Below are 26,183 nucleotides of genomic sequence, written 5' to 3'. Positions count from 1 at the left end.
TCGTCGCGATCATCCGGAGTACCGTTTGCTATGAGTTCCTCCATGAAATTTTCTTGAATTTCATCTCTCTCCATGCTTTCTACAACGACCCGCAAGCTATACATAGGAACCATCATATGATCAAATTAAGGATAATGCGGAAAACTGAAAATGGAGTTACATATGTGTAGTTCTTAACTAAGGATCGATAATATAGTGCTGAAAGCAGATATCGCAGCTTACATGCATACATAGATATCGGGTTCATGTTTATTTAACCCTAATACATCTCAATCACTACTACAACCACTCAACCGCGCAGACCAGGTCCTAGAGGGCGCCGACCGGGTCCCGAGCCGCGCCGGGTGTGCCCCCAAAGCCACGGAACAACAACGGGAGCATAGCTAACATGAGATCCCCGCATAACGCTCCATCCGGTCCTATACATGTTGTCTAACGCGTACATGTAACGGCGATCGTGCTCGTCCTCCGCCGCAATGCGCCGAGCTACCTCCTCCGGCGGGGCCGGCTCCCTCCGAAACGACCGTGGCCCATAAGACCTCCACCAAAGAATATCCGGGTCGACAACGGGACCCGGATTCCGCACCAAGGTGCGCGACCCGGAAGCTAAGACCTCCCAAGTGCCACCCGGCGGAGCCCGGTCCCGGACCTCCCCATCTCGTCGCATCTCGTCTAGAAGAGTCAGACCACGGCCCGCCGGCTGTCGCTGTCGCGGCATCGTAGCTACGAAAACAAATCATATATATATGTACCAACGTTAACATACATTAAAAAATAACTTCACTACTTAGTCGGCGCCGGCACTACCGTTTGGGGGGCGCCGGCACTACATACTTTATTTTGGGCCGGGGGCGCGGTGGCACTACATACTTACTAACTAACACTAACACTAACTAACTAATTTTTCAGTAACACTAACTCTAACACTAACTTTTTCACTAACACTAACACTAACTTTTTCACTAACACTAACACTAACAAACTAACTAATTTTCTAACACTAACACTAACACTAATTAACAAACTAACACTAACAAACTAACTAATTTTCTATCTAACACTAACTTTTTCACTAACACTAACACTAACAAACTAACTAATTTTTTATCTAACACTAACACTAATTTTTTATCTAACTAATCTAACATATATTAATCTAACATATATTAATCTAACTAATCAAACTAACTATTTTTGTACTAAACTAATTAATCTAACATATATAAAAACAAAAATCTTAAAATCTTAAAACTTAAAAAAAATGGTGGCCGGCTCACCTTGGCGCCGCGGCGGAGTGGAGGCGCGCGGCGGGCGGCACGGCGGACGGCGGCGGGCCGGCGGCGGTCGGGCGGACGGCGGCGGGCGGACGGCGGCGGGCGGACGGCGCGCGGCGGGCGGACGCGCGCGCGGCGGGCGGACGGCGCGCGGGACGAGCAGCCGCGGGCGCGCGGGCGTGGCGGTGGCGGCGGCGCGGTGGGCGGACGACGGACGGCGCGCGCGGACGGCGGCGGGCGATGGCGAGCGGTGGCGGCGGCGCGGTGGGCGGCGGTCGCGGGCGGGGCAGCCTGGCGGCGTCGTTCCCGTCGCTGCTCCGCGCGATTGATCTCCGCGCGGAGACGAAGTGTCGCTTATATACCCCCCTTTGGACCCGGTGCGTGTTACAAACCGGGTCCAAAGGCCCCTTGGACCCGGTTTGTAATACAAACCGGGACTAAAGGCCATTTTTGCTGCGTTTTCGCTGCGCGCGCAAAAGGCCTTTAGTCCCGGTTTGTATTACAAACCGGGTCCAAAGGCCAATTTTTTTAAAAAATTTCATTCCCGCCTTATTTCAAATCAAAAAAAACACGCGCCGCCACCGCCGTGTACTGGCCACCGCCACCGCCGCCGCCGCGTACTGGCCACCACCGCCGCCGCCATGTACTGGCCACCGCCGCCATGCCACACGTGTCCACCGCCGCCTCCGCCATGCCACACGTGTCCACCGCCGCCTCCGCCATGCCACACGTGTCCACCGCCGCCTCCGCCATGTACTGGCCACCGCCGCCACCGCCACCGCCGTGTACTGGCCACCGCCGCCACCGCCACCGCCGTGCACTGGCCACCGCCACCGCCGCCGCCGCCATGTACTGGCCACCGCCACCGCTGCCGCCGCCATGTACTGGCCACCGCCGTGTACTGGCCACCGCCGCCGCCGCCACCGCCACCGCCGTGTACTGCCCACCACCGCCACCGCCACACGTGTCCCTTCCCCGTGCCACATGTCGCCGCCGCTTCCACGTGCCTCGCCCGCCGCCACCGCCGTGCGACGTGTAGATCCCGCTTCCACGTGCCACGCCCCGCCGCTTCCCGCGCCACCGTCGCCGCCGCTTCCACGTGCCACGCCCCGCCGCTTCCCCGCGCCACCTGTCGCCAAACTTGCCGCGTCGCTCGTGCTATAAAGCGCCGCGTGCGCGCGGAACCACACGCCGCCGTCGCCTCCGTTCATTCGTCGCCGGGATGCCGCCGCGCCGTCGCGGCTCGTCCGGCTTCCGTGGCGTCCGAGCGCGGCCGAACGGTAGGTTCTACGCCGAGATGCGTGCCGGTGGCTTCCGGCTCACCCTCGGCACGTACAACACCCCGGAGCGGGCGGCGCGCGCTTACGACGCGGCCGCATGGCGATTTCGGCGGCCACGGTGCGACATGAACTTCCCAGACGTCGAATCGCTAGAGGAGGCGGAGTTCCTCGCGCCGACGCCGTGCCTCGTCGACGACGAGGACCGTCGCCGCCACCGCCGGTGCAGCGCCGGATCGCAATCGCCGAGCACGACGAGGAGTTGATGCGCCGCGGAGGGCGCAGCTCCCCAACGATGTCGACAACACCGCCGCGTTCTTCGCTGACCTCCGGGCACAACGCAGGTCCAACAGGCGCCATCGTCGGGCCGTCGCCGTGTTCGAGCTCGATAACCCGAATACAACTTGGGCCGACAACGACCCTCGGTGGGACGACATTTGGACCGAGACAACCTCCGACGACGAGTAGATCGACTAGACTAGTTGTTTATCTATTTTATTGTATTTTCAATAAAGTCGTTGTGGCAGACGCTGATGATGAGAAAAGTTTCCCGCCGGATTACATGTGGAATTAAAGTACATAACTCAACTGAAAATTAATTAAGATACATGGCCGGATAGTACTCGTGCCTAGCCCTATAGTACTCGTGCCTAGCTCAACCGAAAATTAATTAAGATACATGGCCGGATTCGACCGTTCGAGTCATTCGGTCATACTCGTGCTCGGCCCTATAGTACTCGCCACCGTAGTCGTCGTAGTCGCCGTCATCAACGTCGCCGGCATCGGGGTCGCGGTAGTCAAACCTCGGCGGGAGAGCACGCGTGGGCTGGGACCGAGGGTAGCGCAGGCGGGGGCCACGGTGGGCCATGACGCCCGGAGAGTTCGGTCGCGCCACCACAGCCGACGGCCGGCCTCGTTGAAGTTCGAAGGAGGCGGGCCGCCGTCCTCGTGCTCGGCGAGCGCCCTCTCACGCCGATTGATGAAGAAGCTCTCCCAAGTCGGGCTGTAGTCGGGATGCCACCGGGGATTCCTCCGCTGCTCCGGCGTGAGCTCGAAGTAGTAGTGGTTCGTGATGGCCATCTCGCGCGCCACACCTAGAGGGACGAGGAGGGACCGGTACCCCTCCGACGCTCGAGCAACCAGCCGGTAGGGACGCGGTAGCCCGGCGGGCAGGGGTAGTTGGACGCGCAAAGCGCCTCCGCCTCCCGGAGGGTTAGAGATACGATGGAAGCCATGTGACCTGGTGATGAGGTTTGCAGATATGAGTCTAGATGTGATATGTAAATGGAGGCCAAGCCAACATATATATAGTGAAAAAAATGGCGGGAGGACGGAGGCGGGAAGCAGCGGAAAGCGCGGGAAGAAAAATAGGCGGGAACGCAGTGGCGCCAAAAACTGTCGGTGGGATAAGGACGTGTGGGTAACCTTTAGTCCCGGCTGGTGGGTACAACCGGGACTAAAGATCATTTTTTTGTCATCTAACAAAACTTCTCGGTGGGATAAAGACGTGTGGGTAACCTTTAGTCCCGGCTGGTGGGTACAACCGGGACTAAAGATCCTTTTTTTGTCATCTAACAAAACTGTCGGTGGGATAAGGACGTGTGGGTAACCTTTAGTCCCGGCTGGTGGGTACAACCGGGACTAAAGATGTCGGCAGGATAAGATTGCATGGGTGGACGCACTGCTCGATGAGATAAAGCATGTAGCGCACGACGCCCTGTCGAGTAGAAGCGGTGCTGTGCCTATAAAAGGAGCATCGATACGGCTTGCCAAGCGGATCAACAAGCCAAGCAGCAGATTCATTCCCATGGATTGGAAAATCTCCCGTGGTGCAGCTTCTCGAAGATGTTGTTGGTGCACACGCCCTACGGCATCTTCGGAAGCTGCGCCTCGGAATTTTTCCCCGCAAGCCCGTGAACCACTACATCTCCTCTAACAGTTGTTGGGGAAAGGGTTGGGAAATCTCCCGTGGCGCAACTTCTCGAAGATGTCGTTGGTGCACAAGCCTTACGGCATCTTCGGAAGTTGCTCCTCGGAATTTTTTCCTGCAAGCCCCCGAACGACTACATCTCCTCTAATAGTGTTGGGGAAAGGGTTGGGAAATCTCCCGTGGCGCAGTTTCTCGAAGATGTTGTTGGTGCACATGCCCTACGGCATCTTCGGAAACTGCGCCTCGGAATTTTTCCCCTGCAAACCCGTGAACGACTACATCTCCTCTATATATATGGTACAAAAAGCCAACCACATCTCCACTTTTCATATCTTACATACGGTTAAATGATTACACAAAATTAAATGGGAAATTGATTGCCATGTTGAGATACTCATTTGTGCCATGGAGCATCTTCATCATTTAATCTTCTTCGGCCTTAACCATGGAGCATCTTCATCATTTAACTTGATGCTTGGATCAATGTTCACTCCGAAGGGTGGAATTTCATCAAACTTATTATAATCTTCTCGACATGTCTCGTCTTGTCCTCCACTCCCACGATGTTTCTTTTTCCGGAAAGAACTATGTGGCGCTTTGGCTCATCGTTTGATGTATTTGTTTCCTTATGTTTCCTTTTTCTTGGTTTGCTAGACATATCCTTCACATAGAAAACCTGGGCCACATCCTTGGCTAGGACGAATGGTTCGTCTCTATACCCAAGATTGTTGAGATCCACTCGTTGTCATTCCATACAACTTGTCTACCCGAACCCCGCCTCCTGTTTTGTTGACCCATTTGCACCTAAACAAAGGGACCTTAAAAGAAGGTCCATACTCAAGTTCCCGGATATCCTCTATGTAACCATAATATGTGTCATTTGGGCCTTCATTCATTATTGCATCAAAGCGGACACCACTGTTTTGGTTGGTGCTCTTTTTATCTTGGGCGATCGTGTAAAATGTATTCCCATTTATCTCGTACCCTTGGAAAGTCACTACGATCGAAGATGGTGTCCGGGCCAGCAAGTACAGCTGATCTTCAATATCTTCGTTATTCAGAGATGTTTTTGCAACCAACCGCCGAAAGTCGACATGTGTTCACGTCTAATCCAATCGTTCGACCGCCCGGGTTCGGGAGCGTAGAAAGTTCTTGTGGTCACCGATATACGGAGCCACCATGGTGGAACTTTGTAGAACCGTGTAGTGTGCTTGAGTCAAAGAAATCCCGTCCCTACATATCATTGATTTCCTTCCTAGCGTGCCTTTTCCACTTAGTCTCCCTTCATGCCGCGATTCGGGAACACCAATCGGCTTAAGGTCGGGAATAAAGTCAACACAGAATTCAATGACCTCCTCTCGTTCCATAGCCCTTGGAGATGCTTCCTTCGGCCTAGCACGGTTATGAACATATTTCTTCAAGACTCCCATGAACCTCTCGAAGGGGAACATATTGTGTAGAAACACGAGACCGAGAATGGAAATCTCATCGACCGTGTGAACGAGGAGATGTGTCATAATATTGAAGAAGGATGGTGGGAACACCAGCTCAAAACTAACGAGACATTGGACCACATCATTCTCGCAACCTCGGTAGAATTTCCGGGTTTATTACCTTCTCGAGAAATTGCATTGAGGAATGCACATAGCTTCACAATGGGCAGTCGAACATTTTCCGGTAGAAGCCCCCTCAATGCAATCGGAAGCAACCGTGTCATTATCACGTGACGAGTCATGAGACTTCGTGTTCCGGAATGTTTTCTTCTCCATATTTATTATTCCCTTTATATTGGAGGAGAAGCCGGACGGGACCTTGATACCGCTAAGACATTCAAAAAATATCTCCTTCTCTCGCTTTTGTAAGAGCGTAGCTGGATAAATGACGTCCTTTAACTCTCTCATGCAGATTTTTGGGGTCTTTCCAACGTTGCTCGGTCCTCCCGTGCTTCGGTGTATCTTTTGTCTTCCCGTACACGCCCGAAAGCCTAGCAGGTTCACGCAAAGATTCTTCGTCACGTGCATCACATCGATTGAAGAGCGGACTTCTAAGACTTTCCAATATTCTAGCTCCCAAAAAATAGATTTCTTCTTCCACATGGGCGCGTGTCCGAGCAGCGTCATTCGGAACTGCACCGTCCGCCAGGACCCTTTCCAAATATTACATCTAGATCCTTGACCATACCAAATATATCAACACCATCACGATGGGGAGGCTTCCTCCGGTGATCAGCCTCACCGTCGTAATGCTTTCCTTTCTTTCTTACGGGATGGGTAATCCTAAGAAATCGACGATGCCCCGGTACACGACCTTCCGACCTTTTTCCAAATAATCACCTTCGAGCTCATGTAAACAAGTGTGTGCATGCATTGTATCCCTTGTTTGACTGTCCCGAAATGTTACCAAGAGCAGGCCAGTCATTGATGGTTACGAAAAGCATCGCTCTTAGGTCAAATTCCTCCTCGCTTGTGCTCGTCCCACACACGTACACCTCGCTAGGGACCACAGCTGTAGAAGTTCTTCGACTAATGGCTTCGGTACACATCAATGTCGTTCCCGGTTGCTTCGGGCCTTGTATGAGCACCGGCATCATAATGAACTTCCGCTTCATGCACAACCAAGGAGGAAGGTTATATATACAAAGAGTCACGGAGCCAGTGCTATGGCTGCAGCTCGCTCTCCAAAAGGATTCATGCCATCCGTACTTAGACCAAACCTTAAGTTCCTTGCATCCTGTGCAAAGTTTGGGAACTCTCTATCGATTTTTCTCCATTGGGATCCATCGACAGGGTGCCTCAACATCACGTCTTTCTTACGGTCTTCTTTGTGCCATCGCAACAACCTAGCGTGCTCTTTATTCCCGAACAAGCGTTTCAGCTCGTGGTATTATAGGAGCATACCACATAACCTTGGCAGAACCCTCTTCTTGGGGCGCTCGCCCTCAACATCACCAGGGTCATCTCGTCCGATCTTATACCGCAATGCAAGTGCACACCGGACATGCATCCAAATTCTCGTACTCACCGCGTAGAGGATGCAGATCATTAATGCATGCATGTATCTTTTGCACATCTAATCCTAGAGGGCGGACAATCTTCTTCGCTTCGTACGTACCGGCGGGCAATTCGTTACCCCTTGGAAGCTTCCTCTTAATTATTGTCAGCAACTTTCCAAATCCCGAGTCGGTGACACTGTTCTCTCGCCTTCCATTGCAACAATTCCAAGTAGTGCTGCCTAGCTTTTTATGGCCATCTTCGCAAGTTGGGTATAACAATTTGTTGTGATCTTCTATCATCTTGTCGAAGGCCAACCTTTCCTTTTCAGTTTCACATTCTCTCCTTGCATCAGCAATGGCCCGGCCAAGATCATCATCGACGAGGCTCATCCGGTGCCTCTTGATCTTCTACTTCATTGTCTTCATTGCCTTCTGCAGTATCATCGTATTCGGGGAAATTGGGATAACCGTCATCATCCTCTTCCTCTTCTTCATTGTCTTCCATCATAACCCCTCTTTCTCCGTGCTTGGTCCAACAATAGTAACTCGGGCATGAAACCGGATCGCAGAAGGTGGTCGTGAATGAGACTCGAGTGAGCGTAATTTACGATATTCTTGCAGTCCACACATGGACAATACATGAAGCCACCATGTTTGTTTGCCTTCGCCACGGCCATAAAATTATCCAGGCCCGCAGATGAACTCGTCAAACCGTCGGTCAATGTACATCCATTGCCGATTCATCCGCATGATATAATTAAGCCGATCAAAACCATTACGTAACATCACGATGTATATATACACATGCATTTTATCAATTGCAGATGAAAAGGATAAAGTTGTTAACCTCGATGAAAAAGAAAAAAGCAAGTTAAGTGTGGTTTGATTTGTGTAAACTCAAGTGGCAAATCCTCTTAAGCATTTCATCGAACACCTCTTGTGCATGTGAAGAAGAGAGGAGAGCAATACACCCCTCTTGTGAAGAAAGTGAAAAAATGGCTAAGTGTGGCTCACACTTGGGCAGGGCAAGGTTATGTAGCCGGAGGCGGGGCCTTTGGACCCGGTTTGTATTACAAACCGGGACTAAAGGGTTCCCCACGACTGACACGGCCTGCCGCGCCCGCGGTGGACCCTTTAGTCCCGGTTTGTAATACAAACCGGGTCCAAAGGCCACTACCGGACAAGCTCCAGCGGGTGGGGTCGTCCTGGGCAGAAACGAACCGGGACCAATGCCCCCATTGGACCCGGTTTGGTTCAGCACTGGGACATTTGCTTGGGTCCAAAGGCCTCTTCTCCACTAGTGCCGCCACCGTCGCGAAACTCCGTCTCGGGACCAGAAACTCCGTTCTGGCACTCCGTCGGGACGGGGAATTGGAGGAGATCATCGCCATCATCACCACCGACGCCTCTCCATCGACCAGCCATGTTTCCCCCATCCATGTGTGAGTAATTCCCCGCTGTAGGCTGAAGGGGATGGTAGGGATTGGATGAGATTGGTCATGTAATAGCATAAGATTGTTAGGGCATAGTGCCTAGTGTCCGTAATTGGTACTTTTATGATATTGTTGCAACTTGTTATGCTTAATGCTTGTCACTAGGTCCCGAGTGCCATGATCTCAGATCTGAACATGTTATCAATTCATGATGATATTCATTGCTTTATGATCTTACCTGCAAGTTGTATACACGTATTGTTGTCCGGAACCCGAGGCCCCAAAGTGACGAAATTGGGACAACCGGAGGGGAAGGCGGTGATATGAGGATCACATGTGTTCACGGAGTGTTAATGCTTTGCTCCGGTGCTCTATTAAAAGGAGTACCTTAATTTCCGAGTAGATTCCCTAGAGGCCCGGCTGCCACCGGCTGGTAGGACAAAAGATGTTGTGCAAGTTTCTCATTGCGAGCACGTACGACTAAATATGGAACACATGCCTATTGATTGATTAGTACTTGGATACCGTTTTATTATTATCTCGCAAATGCCCTACCTTGATTGTTACATGAGTTTCTCTCATCCATGCAACGCCCGTTCATCCATCCCCGTGCCTACGGTATTTTAATCCTGATGTTTACTATAATCACTCATCGCTGTCTTTGTTACTCTGCTGCTGATATTTCACCACTGCTACTGCTATAAAACTGTTACTACTGATAAACTCTTGTGAGCAAGTCTGTTTCCAGGTGCAGCTGAATTGACAACTCCGTTCTTACAAGTATTCTTTGTCTCCCCTTGTGTCGAATCAATAAATTGGGTTTTACTTCCCTCGAAGACTGTTGCGATCCCCTATACTTGTGGGTCATCATATACAAACCGTGAGGCTTCAGCTTGGACTTGGACTTGTTGCAAGTAATGCATCCCTTCACATATCTGTCCACATCCCGCCTCATCTTTTGCCAATAAAAATGATCAGCGAGCATGAGTAGCGTCTTCTCACGCCCAAAGTGACCCATCAAACCTCCAGCATGAGATTCCTGCAATAAGAGCAAACGCACAGACGATTCTGGAACACATAGTTTGTTAGCTCTAAACAAGAACCCATCATGTATGTGATATTTCTCCCATGCTTTACCAATAGCACACAAGCGATATGGTTCAGCAAAATCATGATCAGTAGCATACAAATCACATAATATCTCTAATCCAGGAATTTTAACATCAAGTTGAGTTAATAGCATATTTTTTTAGATAGAGCATCAGCAACAATATTATATTTTCCCTTCTTATGCTTAATAATGTATGGAAAAGACTCAATGAACTCAACCCATGCCCACTTAGCAAGACGCCTATGCAAGTTAGATTGAGCTTTCGGATATTTTAAAGCATCATGATCAGAATGTATGATAAATTCTTTTGGCCACAAGTAATGTTGCCAAACCTCAAGAACTCTAATTAAAGCATACAATTCTTTATTATATATAGGATAGTTCAACTTAGCACTAGAAAGTTTCTCAGAAAAATATGAAATTAGGCGACCCTCTTACATCAACACACCACCAATTCCAATACCATTAGCATCACATTCAATCTCAAATTGCTTATTGAAATCAGGAAGTGCAAGCAACGGTGCAGAAGTTATTAAATCTTTTCAGTTCATCAAAAGCATGATCTTGGGGTGCGCCCCACTCAAAGACAACACCCTTTTTAGTCAATTCATTCAAAGGTGCAACAATAGTACTAAAATTGGGCACAAATCTTCTATAAAACCCAGCAAGACCATGAAAACTCCTTACTTGACTCACATTCATGGGAGTAGGCCAATTTTGAATAGCTTCAATTTTAGACACATCTACTTCTACTCCATACTTAGAGACAACATAACCCAGAAATATGACCATATCTTTGCAAAATGTGCACTTCTCAAGATTACCATAGAGTTTATTATCACGCAACACTTGCAAAACATGTCGAATATGTATAGTATGATCAGATTCATTGCGGCTGTAGATTAAGATGTCATCAAAGTACACAACCACAAACTTGCCAATAAAATCACGCAAAACATGGTTCATCAGTCTCATGAAAGTGCTAGTTGCATTAGTTATACCAAAAGGCATTACTAACCACTCATATAAACCAAATTTTGTTTTAAAGGTTGTTTTCCATTCATCCTCTTCTTTCATCCTAATTTGATGATAACCACTACGCAAATCAATTTTAGAGAAAACAGCAGCACCACTCAATTCATCTAGCATATCCTCTAAACGGGGAATATAGTAATGTCGTTAATCGCTCTACAATCTACACACATGCGCCATGTACCATCTTTCTTAGGAACTAGAATAACAGGAACAGCACAAGGACTAAGGCTTATGCGGATATAACCTTTGTCGAGTAGCGCTTGTACTTGCTTCTGTATCTCCTTCATCTCTTCGGGATTCGTCCTATATGGTGCCCTGTTGGGCAGCGAGGCGCCGGGGATCAAGTCTATTTGATGCTCAATACCATGTAATGGTGGTAATCCTGCGGGCACCTCCTCCAGAAACACGTCCTGCAAAACACTAGAAACACCAAGAGAAAAAGGGGTCATGTCGTTAGAAACCAAAACCTCACCCTTGTACATGAGCACAAGAGGCATGGCTGTAGGATCCTCACTAAATTCTCTCATGTCCTCTTTGGTGGCTAATAGGACTAAGGAATTCACTCTCTCACTTTTCGTTATATCACTCACTGTATTACAATTCTCTCGCCGATCTATAGGTGCATCCTCCAAGTTTACTTCAATTTTCTGATGAGATTCATTGATAATTTGCCGTGGTGACATAGGCTGCAAGTTGATTTTCTTGCCCTTGAACTCCAAGTGATATGTATTGGCACGGCCATTGTGTTTCACAGAATGGTCATAGAGCCAAGGCCGACCCAATAATAAGTGACACACCGTCATAGGAACCACATCAAAGTCAATGGAATCGTTATACGGCCCAATCTCAAACTCAACACGCACCATGTGGTTTACCTTCATCTCACCATTGTCGCTCAACCACTGAATATAGTATGGATGCGGGTGCGGTAGATACTTCAACTTCAGCTTGGTACACAACTCCTTGCTTGCTAAATTGCGGCAACTCCCGCCATCAATAATGACCTTGCAAGCCTTGTCAGGACCAACTAAAGCCTTTGTTTGGAACAAATTGCAGCACTGAGTAGATGCACTTGGCAATACATTAAGAGCATGCTGAGACACAACAGTAGTGCGAGCATCAGACGGATATGCATCTACACCATCACTGTCATAGTCATCATCTTCTAGAGCATATGGATCAACATCATCTACAATCTCATACTCATTGTCCTCATTGATAATCATGACCTTGCGGTTAGGACAATCTCTCTTGAAGTGACCCTTGCCACCACATGTATGACAAGCCATATCACGGTTGCACGCAGTAGACATGCTAGAACCACTTGTACTTGCATCAGGTTTGGACCTCTTTGTGTTGGACACATTGGAAACCGGCTTGCTAGACGAAGTAGGAAACTGTGCGGAGCGCGATGATGACACCGGCGCCGTAGATGGGGGCGCCCTAGGCGTGTAGTGCCCAACTCCCATAGCACGACCTTTGATTTGAGCTTCTTCAGCCAATTGTGCTTCAGCTTCTCTTGCATGATGTAGCAACTCATTCATAGTAGTGTAACTATGATGACGAACAATGCCTTTGATATCATACTTCAAACCATGTAGAAAACGCCGCATTGTCATTCGAAGTGATTCATGGACACGGCCACGCTGCATAAGCATCTCCATCTCCATGAAATATTCATCAACAGTCTTCACACCTTGTCTCAATAGGGTCAACTTATCATATATTGATCACAAATAATTAGTTGGAACGAAACGAGCTTGCATAATGGCCTTCATCTCACGCCATGTACGAACTGGCAGCTCGTTATCTTCTTGACGAGTACGTGTAACTCCATCCCACCAACGCAATGCATAGCCATCAAATTCTGAGGAAGCTAGCTTGATCATCCTATCTTCAGTATAATCATGTAAGCGCCATAACTTCTCGATCTTCAGCTCCCAAGTGAGGTATTCTTCAACATAAGCTCCTCCTTCAAACTTGGGTATGGAGAACTTGGGCTTACCCAATCCATCTTCTTCATCAAACCCACGACCATGGCGTCCAAGTTCAACAAAGCCATGACCACGGTTACCACGATCAACACCAGGTGCTTCATCCTGAAGATCGATCAGGGTCTACTTCTTCTTGTTGCTGTTGTTGTGTGAGATTTTCAACAGCTAGTTGCAAAACTTGAAGACTGCGCTGGATATTCGTCATTTGATCTTTCATTGTAGTGACGGTCTCATTAGTAGCATCCAACTTCTGGGATATCCCTTGAACAGTCCCCTTAAGTTCATCGTCCTGAGTGCGGAATTCACGTCGCATCTCATTATGAAGAGCTTCATACTCCCTCCATGTCTTCACATCAGCTGAATTCTTGTTTTTCTGGTTAACAATTTTCTCATCACTAGAAGACATGGTTAGTAGGTTAGTGCACTAAAACAAATATATATGGTGGTACTCTCACAACTCACTCAAAGCCGATAAGAAAAGGAAATATTACCGCTCCAAAGTGAATTAGTGTTGCTTACCACTTGTAGGGACAACTAGTGCACGGATGTAGCGAAGCGAATATCAAGGGTATAAGAACAAATCACACGGCAAAGCAGGATATATGTGGGGCTGTAGGTAGGCTACCTATTTGCACCAATAACAAGCTCTAGCGCTGACCGTAGACAACCAATGATACTCACACAACGCGATAAATGTGACACTAGCAAAGCTCAATGAAACAGGCACAAGATTGCTCAACTACAGGTGCAGAAAAGTAAACTAGGCCTTCACTTGAATCTTACTAGCACTTCACTTTTTATTTTTGGATTTTCTTTTTGTAACACACGCAACTATGTAGCTCTTTTTGCTTCTTTTCGTTTTTTTTTTTGATTTTATGACTCAACTCCTTGAGAACACGGCCAACAGAAATTGCAAAGCACAAAAACCCTAACGAGCAGCCTGTCGAGCGATAAAATTAGTCTCTTCTGGGGAAGTTCCTAGTCACTTATATCGAAAGGCTGTGTCTATGGTTGGGACAAACACACCGTACGCTATGTGGACTCGGAGTAGCAAAAGCTGAAACTATATGATAGCGGAGACACAAACCCTAACAAAACTAGATGGAAGAAAAAGATACGCAAAAACAACTACGAAAACCAACTAAAACTCGAAATTAGTGCAATTTAAGGCTATGGCAAACCCTAACCCTAATATTTTTGGCTTTTCCTGGATATGAAAACACTCACAACTCAACTATGGGGTGGATTGTGGATGGCTTACCGAGGAAACACTGAAATCTGATACCAAGATGATAAGGGGTTGCCCGATCTTCTCGCATAGCGCGGTGGTGATGATGATCACGGGATGAACACAGCGGAGATAACTTGATGATGAAGTGGATGATAACTTGTATGACGCAACGAGATCTCTCGATTGATCCCTGTCGCCAATGCAACAACTCTCAACCCTGCAAGATATTCGCAACTTCACACACTTGCGCACGTAGCCGCCGACCACGAAGCGGTAAGTTGCAACCGTCTATTTCCCAATGGAACATCGAGATCACACAAGACTTTTTCGGGGTTACACAAAATCAATGTAATATGGTGTAGGAATTCGATAGATTTGCAAAGCAATCAACTATGAACTACGGTTTATCTTAAACGTGGTCTAAACTTAATTTGGGGGCGTCCCGGGCACTTATATAGGGGTTCGGGACGACCGGTGGTTCGAGAAAATACAAAGATAACCGACCCGGATCCGGATCCGGTCGAGACGGACTCGGACTCGGCCGACTCGAGAGCCGGTCGACCGGGCTCGGGACCGGCCGGTCCGGTTTGGACCGGGCCTGGGGCCGGGTCATGACCGGGTGCACCGAGGTGACAAACAGAACGTCCCCGACTGGCACCAGTGCTGGATCCGGTTGAAACCAGGCTCACCCAGCGTGGGGGCCGGTTGTACCGGGTTTGGCGCCGGGTCGGCCGGTGTGGCGACCGGGCCTGGCGACGGGCTAGACTGCTTCTTCTTCTTCCCTCGCACATGCCTCCCGCTCCTCCCTCGCACGTCCATGTGATGTCTTCATGTCCAGCTCCATGTCCAGCTTCTTGTCTAGCTGCTCCTCTCCTCCTTGTGCGATGCTTGCTCCCTCTTCGTACCTGATCATACATAAGTAATAGGACTTGGGCAGTATAAAGTTCTCATCGATCAAAGTATCACTTAGGAACAAGTTCACCTGTTGTTTGAGTAGCTTCGCACGAGCTCGTGTCATTGGTCCAATCCTGACTTCATTGGACTCGAGCTTCACAGCAACATCGTCTTCATCTTGCAATGACGGAGGTAGTAGTGTAGTAGGGATGTCCTCATCAATACCGGCGCCGAAAATTGTCGGCATGTGTTGCGTCATCTGCGAAGCGATCATTTGTGCAACATGGTATGCCCCTCCATCCTCTCGCCGGGGTTCATCTTCGTTCTCCCCGGCTTCGACCCTCCACGGCGTGACCTCTTCCGCTTCTCTCGCCTCAGCGTCAACCATGTCCCGGAGGGACGTGATGATCAGCAAATGCTCCAGGATGTCATCGTCGAAGTCTTGCTTGTCCTTCAGCATTCGGACAAGCATCTCATCATCGCTATCCATGTCTAAAGCAAAATTAATGGTTAAACTTCAGCCGCGGCATTCGAGCCAACGAATAGCGGCCTATATCACGCCTACATGGCAAGTCGCCGAACACCTTATGTGCATGGAGGTGGGTTGGATATGACGCCGTGTTCTTGGACGTGCTGGCGAAGTGGCAGCGGCGAAAAGGCCAGCGAGAGAGCCAGTCGCGACGACGGTGCCGACTCAGAAGAGATCAGCCATCGAAACGGTCGGCAAATCGAGCGGCTGCGGAGGGGTGGGAGGCGCGGGAGGGAAGTCGCGACGAGAAATAAAAGGCGCGAACCAACGATTATGGAAATAGTCGCCGACAGGTGGGAGCCTGCCACGCTTGTGTCCAGCGTGCCCGGAGCATCCCCTGTGTAGCGGGGACGGGCTTGGGGCACCGGACACCGTATTGGGCCGCGCCAGATGGAAAGGGCCTTTGGGGCACGCGGCTGGGGACGACTTTTTGTCCAGGCGCGCCCTAAATCCCTTTGGAGGACGCTTTGAGGGACACGTCCGGAAATGCTCTCAAACCATATTTAAAAACTCTTTAACTTTTTGCAGCCTTGTCCCTTGCAAAGGAAAACAGCCTTGGGAATTTTGTGTCCAAACATTTGTCCTTCCAAAGATCGTACTGGAATAGAATGGAGCGGCCATTTCAAATTTTGACCATTAAGTTTGTTTTCTTGTAGCTCTTAAATGCATAGTAATCTAATCCTTAGACCATGGGATTATGTCAATCACTAACACCAGAGGAATACTTGGATGACATAAAACGTAACACCGTAATAGGGTGACTATAAAATTGGCATTGCGTATTCTGAAAGTGATAGTTGAGGCTCATAGATCAAGAGTGAGATTTATCCATCCAAATGATGGAGATATATACTCTAGGCCCTCTCGGTGAGATCATACGCAATAAGTTGTTGCAAGTACGAGACTTGGTCACAGGGGATGCCATATCACAAAACGAGTAAATTTTACTTACCGGTAATGACATTGAAGTTGGTATAGATGATACCGACGATCGAATTTCAGATAAGTAAAATATCACGAGACAAAGAAAATCGGTCACAGTGTGTATTGTTCATTCAATCGCGAGGTCATCGTTGAATATGTAGGATCCATCACAGATCTCCAGATCGTGATGCTGGTTATTGATCGAAGAGGTGTCTAGGTCATGTATGCATCAGCGAACCGCATGGCGACACACTTAAGGTTCTTTGACGCTTAGGGTAGGTACGATAATATAATTTGGAGACTGAATGTTGTTTAGAGTCTTAGATTGGATATAGGACATCACAAGGAGGTTCGGAAGAGTCTAGGAATAAGATTCATATAAGGCAAGTCACTTTCCGGGTTTTTGAAAAGTCCGGGAACTTTCCGATGTGTGACCAGAGGGTTTCTAGAAAGTTCCAGTGGGGCCACTGACCTGCGAGCGGCCACATGAGCCGAGGGGGTGCAGCCCAACCCTAATTTGCCAGGCGCACCATGCCCCCAAGATAAGATCAAGTCCCTATTTTGTAGGGGGGGGGGGGAGTATTCCCCCTCCCATGCGCCGTCCCTAGATGGGAAGGGGGCAAGTATTCCCCCTCCCTCTTGAGGTTTAGGGGTGTCCACACTCTTCCACCCCAACCCTAGCCCACACCCTCTCCTCATGCACATGCTTAGGTGAAGCACTACATGATTTCTTTTCCGCCCCCACCACCACACCGTCATGCTGCTAGGATTCTTGGAGGATCTACTACATCTGCTGCCCGCTGGAACATGGAGAGTATGTCTTCATCAACACCATACGTGCGCCCAAGTACACAGATGGTGCCCACTTGCAGTGCTGGAAGGATCTTCGGCACGATCTTGAGATCGGCAAGTGAATGACTACATCATCCACGAGATCTGATCTTGTTAACGCTTTTGGTCTTCGAGGGTAAGACTCTAATCTATCTCGTTGTTGTCATCTAGTATATTGGATATTGATTTTTGTTCGTTATTGCGGTAGAAATATTTTATTTTCTATGCTACGAACCCATCGCGCTCGAGCAAGCCCATCCTCCTCGAGCGGTTGGGAGGGAGGGGAGAGGGGGTGGATGCGCACGAGAAACCCTAGTCGCGTGTTGACCGAGCGGACAACAAGGAGGCCAGGCTAAGTCCCTAGTTGTCTAATACGAAATCGTAGCATTACAGTGAAAATTGTTGCACTTCGAACCTTCTTACCCCTACACTCTGACTCACACAACCATGAGCCTAGCCAAGTGGCCGACTGGATTTACCCAGACGCGTGTTGCCCGACCGGATAAAGAGTAAAATGCATCGTAGTAGTGCCGGAACTTGGAGACCCAAATCAATACGGTCACCGGCCTTCGAAATATGGCACATACAGTATTGGTTTGGGTCTCCGAGTTTCACTACTGATGATGCATTTTACTCCGCAGATAAACCTAGTGACGATCCACCCCATTCCACAACAAAAGACAAGACAGCCTGTTCCATTTTATAAAAAGTCGATTGGGTAGTAGCTAGGGTCCAAACATTTGTTGGTACGTAATAATATAGTGGGAGTAGTAGCAGGTAGTGCAGGATGGATGTGTGGAGATCGCATCTGCATCACCACCGTGGAGATGCCCCTGGCCCTCACCCGATCCGATCTGTACCATCATCTCCTCTCGTGGTCTGGTCGTGGCCTCGTGGGGGGTTGGTTGGTGCCCACCATTGCATTGCATTGCATTGCATGTATAAAAACCCCGGCCGAAACAGCCGTTCGTTCCCTAGCAGTCCGTGCGTGCTCCCCTGCAGTACGTCGCCCGGCGTCCCCTTCATTCCGTTTGGAGACGGGACGGACCAAGGTTGAGGTTGGTACCACTACCAACACACCAACGATACTCTTCTTCTTCTTCTTCATTTTTTTGTTGGTCTCTCTCGAGTCTCTACTCTACTTGTCCAGCCACAATCGTCTCCTCTTTCTTGCCTTGTGACACATGCATGCGAGAACAAAAAACAAGGCTGTTTGATACTGCATTTTGTACTACTCCCTCTATCTTACTCTTAAGCAAGTTGTTTTAGATTTGTCAAAATCTAGGCGTACCTAGACACACTATCTAGCTAGTATGTAGATAGATTCAATTTTAAACAAATCTTGGATAAGTTTCATAGAACCGAGGGAGTGCCTCTGATTTAAAATAAGCGTATTAGTTTTGTGTACGTACGGCTATATGTAGATAGATGCATTTTAATTGTAGATACATCCATATGTTATTTTCTACTACTACCTCTGATTGTAAAAGTTAAGTAAGACACTTATTTATATATACATATTCATACTACACCCGGGTGTAGTTACACCCACACGTGTTTCTCATAATTAAGAGAGTATCTATCATACCGGAGAGTATGTACATGTAGTATGAAGTATATAAGACTATTTTGGTAGTACATATAATACTTTGTAGGCAGTATGTGCATTTTTTTACGTAGACTCATTTTTTACGTATACATATGCATGTATTTCGGATATAAAGTGCAAACTATGGGTTCACTTGCATTTTTTTCACCAAATTTGGTTTGGATTATCTTAGATATAGTATATGAACATACTCAAACCGATAAAGTATCGTAGGAAGTATATAGATATGGGTGTAACTACACCCAGGGGTAGGAAGTATTTATCCTATATATATATATATATATATATATATATATATAGAGAGAGAGAGAGAGAAGTATGCTTTTTTTTTCTTTTTCTTTTTATCTCCTGTGTGATGAAATAGATATTTTCCTCAGCATATATAATTCTCTATGTTACTAGTAGTATTTTCTCCCTCCCAGCTGAAAATATATTGAGTATGTATAGCTGGCTTTAGGAGGAGGAGGAGGAGGAGGAGTATTGCCAGCCGGTAAATCAGGGATTTTGCTGATAGTACGTACAGTAGTATATACTCCAGTGTCAAAATGTCGAGCATGCCAGCAGGCAGGCAGGCAGGCAGGCACCAGTAACTTAAGGAAACGGTTTGTTTGTAGTAGTAGCGAGGGGGCAGACTAGCATGGCATGGCCAGGTAGAGCCGAGGTAGGTGACAAAATCGCCGTGAATTATTAATTACGCCACCGCAGCAGCAAGGCAGGATAGCAGTGCAGGCCACCAACCCCAAAACCTCTCCTCCTCCTCCTCCGCTCGGCTTCTTCCCAAACCTCACTCCCCCTCCACTCCCGGCCACCTCTCACCCCAAGATCCAAGAGATCCCTCCCCTGTTCCGTCCTGCCGCTGCTACCGGGTGGGAGAGGGGGGAGATCTGGTGGTCTCTTCCTCCGCTCATCGCTTGGTAAGCACCTTGCTGCTTCGATTCCTCAATCTTCTTCCACTCCAGGTCCAGCGTGCTTGTCTTCCGACCGGCCGGATCCACCCCTCCCTCCCTCCCTCCCTCCGCCATCGACCTACCGCTACCACCGTCCAAGGATACACGCTGCTGTAGATTTTTCTTGTTCCGGATTTGTTTGATTGATTGATTGATGCACAAAATTGTCACTTGTCCCATCTTCCTTCCTAGAACTAGAGCAAGAATTATACAGTATCACACAAAAGGCATCATCTTTTCCGGGGCCGCTGACTCTGCTCTGCTTCCAAGGGAAGGGAAGGGAAGGGAGGCGCAGATCGCGTGCAATTGTTCCTTCCCCCCACGCATTCCTCACTCACCCCACCGCCGAGATCTGACCTCAACAGGGAGGTTGCGTCCAGGGTTGAGGTTGAGGTTTAATCTGTACGACTAGTGAGTGAGGAATCCGCAATGCAGCTACCATCGTCTCTCTTGCCATGTGCTTGTTTTCTACACTAGTAGTATCTGGTCAGGATTGAAACTGGCAGCGGATCTGGATCGGCCTGTCCAGATCCTAGCCCCAGCTCTGCTCACACACTAGGTTCTGCGTCTTGTTGGTTCATGTCAAGTCAGGGCTCCAAATTCAGCTACTAGCTGGCTTGGCAGCTGCAGTAAACTCAACTGCCCGCCTGCCCGCCCGCCCGCCCTATGTGTGCGTGCGTGCGTGTAACAGTTTGTAATTCCCTTCCGCTGCTGTTTCTTATATCGATTGTCCATGCTCATATTTACTCATTTTCTTGTTAACATCACAATACATACATATATGGCGACTAAATGGATGATGGGTTTCCTCCTCCTTCTCACACAGCCAGTTCAGCCGTGAGAACACTACTACAATACTGTATTTTGTTATCTTTCGCCCTTCCCTTTCGTGTGTAGGGAGTTTCCTCAGATATGCTATGCTTCACTTCTCTTGCTCTTGTTATAAACTTACTTACTACTTACTAGTACAGCAGTTGTCATCAGGTCTCATCTAACTGCCTGCTCTACTACTTTTCTGAGCATTGTCTTATTTCTCGCCACAACTTTCTTTCCCCTCTCATGTGTTACTGTCATTCTAACATGTCTCATCTAACTCTACGGTTTTCGTTTCAGAAGACTGCGCGCCCTCCAGCCAGCCATGGCGGACCTGCAGGAGCCGCTGGTGCGAGGGAAGAGGAAGAAGAGTTTGGTGGACTACCTGGTGCAGTTCCGCTGGATCTTCGTCATCTTCTTCGTCCTCCCCGTCTCCTCGCTCATCTACCTCAACATCTACATCGGCGACATGTGGTCCGCCATCAAGTCCGAGAAGAAGCGACAAAAGGAGCACGAGGAGAACGTGCAGAAGGTCGTCAAGCGCCTCAAGCAGCGCAACCCCAAGAAGGACGGCCTCGTCTGCACCGCCAGGAAGCCCTGGATCGCCGTCGGCATGCGCAACGTCGACTACAAGCGCGCCAGGCACTTTGAGGTCGACCTCTCAGCCTTCCGCAACATCCTCGAGATCGACGCCGACAGGATGGTCGCCAAGGTCGAGCCGCTCGTCAACATGGGACAGATATCCAGGGCCACCTGCCCCATGAACCTCTCCCTCGCCGTGGTCGCCGAGCTCGATGACCTCACCGTCGGCGGCCTCATAAATGGCTATGGCATTGAGGGGAGCTCCCACATCTACGGGCTCTTCTCCGACACGGTCGTCGCCCTCGAGATCGTCCTCGCTGACGGTCGGGTTGTCAGGGCCACCAAGGACAATGAGCACTCTGACCTCTTCTATGGTGTCCCATGGTCCCAGGGAACACTTGGGTTCCTCGTTTCAGCTGAGATCAAGCTCATCCCAGTCAAGGAGTACATGAGGCTCACCTACACCCCAGTCAAGGGATCTCTCAAGGACATTGCACAGGGCTATGCTGACTCCTTCGCGCCGAGGGATGGCGACCCTTCCAAGGTCCCCGATTTCATTGAAGGGATGGTGTACACCGAGACGGAGGGCGTGATGATGACCGGCGTGTACGCCTCCAAGGAGGAGGCTAAGAAGAAGGGTAACACCATCAACAGCGTCGGGTGGTGGTTCAAGCCATGGTTCTACCAGCACGCACAGACAGCGCTGGACAAGGGCGAGTTCGTGGAGTACATTCCCACGAGGCAGTACTACCACCGCCACACCCGGTGCCTCTACTGGGAGGGCAAGCTCATCCTGCCCTTTGGCGACCAGTTCTGGTTCAGGTATCTCTTCGGCTGGCTGATGCCGCCCAAGGTCTCCCTGCTCAAGGCCACCCAGGGTGAGGCCATCAGGAACTACTACCATGACAACCATGTCATCCAGGACATGCTTGTGCCCCTGTACAAGGTTGGAGAGGCTCTCGAGTTTGTTCACCGGGAAATGGAGGTATATATATATCATCATTTTTCTTCTCTTTTAATATTAGAAAATTCAAGTGTAGATGTCAATTGATGAGTCTGCTAGGCTGCAAATGCTTTTTTCTAGTAATTTTGCTATGAAATCACCATCAAGATCAATGTTAGCTACTATGGCTGTGGGTGTGAAATTCTGCTACATCTATTTTTGTGTAGCCCAACCTGTTGCAGCTTTGCTTCTCTGAAAGAATGAATGTTAGTATAAAGTCACTTGAAATGTAAGTACGGATTTGCACAGAGTCTGCTAGGCTTGTAGGGGCTGCAATACTTACGCCTAGGAATTATTTGCTATGAAATCATCATTTAAGGCTAGTCTGAGTTACTTATTGATCTAATTTTATAGGCTGTCATGTCATAGCATTATCGTACATGTATTTAAATGTTGTTTCAAGTGGCTGTAGGGTTGTGGATGTGAGTTTCAGTTTCTGCTCAGTTAACAGCTATTTTTGTGTGGCGCAACTGCTATGTCTGAAAGAATGTTTGCTGAATGCAGAATGTTTGCTTCTTTTCTTTTTTTTATAACATATAAGGCCATTTGCTATTAAGACTGCTACAGTTCAACTGTTTTAATAAAGGGCTGTGTGCATCTATTTGATGCAGAGGCTGGGTAATACCCATTTCTAAAAAATATAAGGCCATTTGAAATTCAAGTAATATATCTGCATTTATGAGTCTGGCAGGCTGCAAATGCTCTTAGCTAGTAATTTTTTTCATGAAATCATCTTCGAGATCAGTATTAGCTACTACGAGACGTTGATATTAATGGGCTGTGGATGTGAATTTCTCCAACAGCTATTTTTGTTTGCTGCTTATTCTGAAAGAAAGAATTTTGACTGAAGAACTTTTGTTTGTCTCAGGTGTACCCACTGTGGCTGTGCCCTCACCGTCTGTACAAGCTCCCAGTGAAGACGATGGTGTACCCGGAGCCGGGTTTCGAACTCCACCAGCGTCAAGGCGACACTAGCTATGCTCAGATGTTCACGGACGTGGGCGTGTACTACACCCCCGCCTTCATCTTCCGCGGCGAGGAGTTCAACGGCGTGGAGGCGGTGCGCAGGCTGGAGCAGTGGCTGATTGAGAACCACAGCTACCAGCCGCAGTACGCGGTGACTGAGCTGAATGAGAAGGACTTCTGGCGCATGTTCGACGCGTCCCACTACGAGCTCTGCAGGCAGAAGTACGGCGCAGTGGGCACCTTTATGAGCGTCTACTACAAGTCCAAGAAGGGTCGCAAGACCGAGAAGGAGGTGCAGGAGGCCGAGGCCGCCATGCTTGAGCCTGCATACGCCGAAGAGGCCTAAGTCCTTCTGGTCGTCCCTGGTTTCGTTGTCTTCAGGATGAGATGTGTTTGGCAGAACTGAGGACTATTTTGCTTGATTATTAGAACTCATCGTGTAGCATTAATTCGTAGCACTCGCTGCCGTCTGTACTCGGCAACTTCGTTTACCCCTTTGTTGTTGATTTGCTTAGAGAACTTAATCAGGAAGATGTATGTGGCTGTAATAATATGGATGCTTGTGATGAATTCCCTGCCTGAACTTAATCAGTAAGATGCTTGATCAGGAAGTTGCGAATATGAATGCTGTTATTATGCTGTAGTTGTACACAGTATTTGCAATGGGGTGCATTTTTGCCTTTCATTTGTGAAGCACTTCTGTTTGTTTCAGTTTACTCCAATACTAACTTCTAAAACCTGATTTAATCTGCTTGGCACACTGAGTTGGGCTGCTCATAGTGCTCAGGGCAGCTTGCAGGATGAAATGGTGAACTGATTCACAGATGAAACTGTAGGAAAAAAAAACAGGTAGTGATGCAACTTTTTTACTGGCAAGGAGTAGTACTGTAACTGTAATAATAATGGTCTAATAGATCCAGGGAGTGATGCAATTCATGGGTGGAGACAGGGCATGTGAGAGGCACAGTGAGATATGAGTAGCACCAAACGGCCCTGAATGCATGCACGTGCTCCTCATTATGCAAGGAGTATGAACTGTTTTTCTTGTCTTTAACTTTGTTTTTCTTTGTAAAAAAAACATGAGACGTGGACGGTTGTTGTTTGGCTAGCTGACCCTGACCGAGTAAGTGAATGTGAGTGGCACTCACTGGTCAGTCGATAAAAACAGAGACATGAATGATCCGTGGGCTGCCATGCTAGGTACACTGCATATTGCTCAGTCGATAAAAACAGAGACATGAATGATCCGTGGGCTGCCATGCTAGGTACACTGCATATTGCTCAGTCGATAAAAACAGAGACATGAATGATCCGTGGGCTGCCATGCTAGGTACACTGCATATTGCTCTGCTTCCTCTGCTTTCTTTGCTGTAGTGGTATACATAAGAGAGAAGGTTTCCTGGATCTCGACGCTAAAACCCTTGCAAACTCCTCCTACCTACCGCTCCCCCAAGCTCAAGCTCCATCAATGGCTGCGAACCAGCAGCTTGTCACTCGTCGCCATCTCCTTCTCCTTCTTCCTCCTCTGCTTGTGCTCCTCCTCGCTTCTCATCACCAGGCTGCTGCTTCCGATCCACTGGTAACTACTGTCTATACATGAGTAAACAAGCATGCGAATTCAGCCTCAGATCTGAAATATCTTTTGACTGCAGGTGACGACGATGCACGGCATGAGAGCGAGGTCCCTGCTCCAGGCCCCAAAACTAGGTAAGTAACTCTGAATTCCGTTGCCTCATTGCCATGGTGGTGTATACAATCAATAACTCGTGTGTGATTTCCCTCTGCCTCGCCGGCGACGTACGTACGCCAATGGTGGATGGAAATGGATGGGGAGCAGACTGCCCGAAGGTGTGCTACGGCCGGTGCAGCAACAACTGGAAGAACGAGATGTGCAACGACAAGTGCAACGTCTGCTGCAAGCGCTGCAACTGCGTCCCTCCCGGCACCGGCCAGGACACCCGCCACATCTGCCCCTGCTACGACACCATGATCAACCCGCACAACGGCAAGCTCAAGTGCCCGTAGGCCGTAGACAGACATTCAGGTCGCACACCCCGGCAGCTAGATCTCGTCACCACTAGTCTCATAGATAATGTACTGTGTGGTTTGCAGCAATCTGCTCTCTCTCTCTCTCTCTCTCTCTCTCTCTCTCTCTCTCTCTCTCTCTCCCTCCCTCCCTCCCTCCCTCCCTCCCTCCCTCCCTCTCTCTCTCTCTCATAGATAATGTACTGCTAAAATAAGAAGTTTCTGCTAATTTACTTGCTTGTACATGATAAGATCTACCTTATGTAGAATTCTGCTAAGAAGTTGCAGACAGAGATGCATTTGCAGTGCTACGACACTAAACTCTGGTCTGGTTGCGACTCTATATTCTCTCACTTTTTTCTCCAACCAATACCAAAGTGTGTGTCAAAATAATTGTAAAAATGAAATATATTCGCAGCTTGCCAACAGATTTGTTCTTGCGCGGATGCACTGGACGCGGAGCTAGCAGCTATGGAGGAGGGCCTTGGCTTGACGCTGAACTGGACAAATGAAGCTATCACTGCGCCGAGGCGATCAAGCTAGTCTCTTCTGACTTCTGAGTCTCCGAACCTGTCGTTGTATGCCAACAGAGTTAGTGTTATCAGAGAGAATTAAGGAAAGAGAGATAGAAATAAAGAAGATTAATCGCGAGGCAAACCACGCAAGCCACGGGTTGGCTTCGCTAGGGAAAGGACAAAGTAAAAGTGAAATTTGGTTTCAGAACTTTCGGCCAGAAATCGCTGATGCGATCAAGGCTGACTGTAATATCCCTACATAAGAAAT

General features: G+C 48.6%; 2 protein-coding genes across 3 annotated transcripts; both read left to right on the top strand.

The window, feature by feature from the left end:
- Window positions 1–19,789: 19,789 nt before the first annotated feature.
- On the top strand, window positions 19,790–24,018 carry LOC124685292 (delta(24)-sterol reductase-like). 2 transcript variants are annotated; one of them, XM_047219638.1, is made up of 3 exons: window positions 19,790–19,978; window positions 21,128–22,391; window positions 23,278–24,018. In XM_047219638.1, the coding sequence occupies exons 2-3, from the start codon at window positions 21,150–21,152 to the stop codon at window positions 23,719–23,721; spliced, it is 1,686 nt and encodes a 561-aa protein (XP_047075594.1). In that variant the 5' UTR covers window positions 19,790–19,978; window positions 21,128–21,149; the 3' UTR covers window positions 23,722–24,018. The 2 variants fall into 2 exon arrangements, with proteins under 2 accessions (XP_047075594.1, XP_047075586.1); XM_047219630.1 differs by having other exon boundaries at window positions 21,125–22,391.
- Window positions 24,019–24,721: 703 nt separating this feature from the next.
- Window positions 24,722–25,547, top strand: LOC124682757 (gibberellin-regulated protein 2-like). Its single transcript, XM_047217382.1, has 3 exons — window positions 24,722–24,954; window positions 25,028–25,082; window positions 25,213–25,547. Exons 1-3 carry the CDS (start codon window positions 24,844–24,846, stop codon window positions 25,398–25,400), a joined length of 354 nt encoding a protein of 117 aa, XP_047073338.1. The 5' UTR covers window positions 24,722–24,843; the 3' UTR covers window positions 25,401–25,547.
- The last annotated feature ends 636 nt before the right edge of the window (window positions 25,548–26,183 follow it).

The sequence above is a fragment of the Lolium rigidum genome, chromosome 1, assembly GCF_022539505.1.
Source record: "Lolium rigidum isolate FL_2022 chromosome 1, APGP_CSIRO_Lrig_0.1, whole genome shotgun sequence".
Lineage (NCBI taxonomy): Eukaryota > Viridiplantae > Streptophyta > Magnoliopsida > Poales > Poaceae > Lolium > Lolium rigidum.
This window is presented reverse-complemented; position numbering and strand designations above follow the sequence as displayed.

Excerpts from the sequence above, each read along its gene's own strand:
- LOC124682757 (XM_047217382.1), top strand. The coding sequence starts at position 24,844 with ATGGCTGCGAACCAGCAGCTTGTCACTCGTCGCCATCTCCTTCTCCTT. Across the intron at positions 24,955-25,027 it reads CTGCTGCTTCCGATCCACTG|GTGACGACGATGCACGGCAT; the intron begins GTAACTACTGTC and ends TTTTGACTGCAG. Across the intron at positions 25,083-25,212 it reads GCTCCAGGCCCCAAAACTAG|ACTGCCCGAAGGTGTGCTAC; the intron begins GTAAGTAACTCT and ends GATGGGGAGCAG.
- LOC124685292 (XM_047219638.1), top strand. The coding sequence starts at position 21,150 with ATGGCGGACCTGCAGGAGCCGCTGGTGCGAGGGAAGAGGAAGAAGAGT. Across the intron at positions 22,392-23,277 it reads TTGTTCACCGGGAAATGGAG|GTGTACCCACTGTGGCTGTG; the intron begins GTATATATATAT and ends TGTTTGTCTCAG.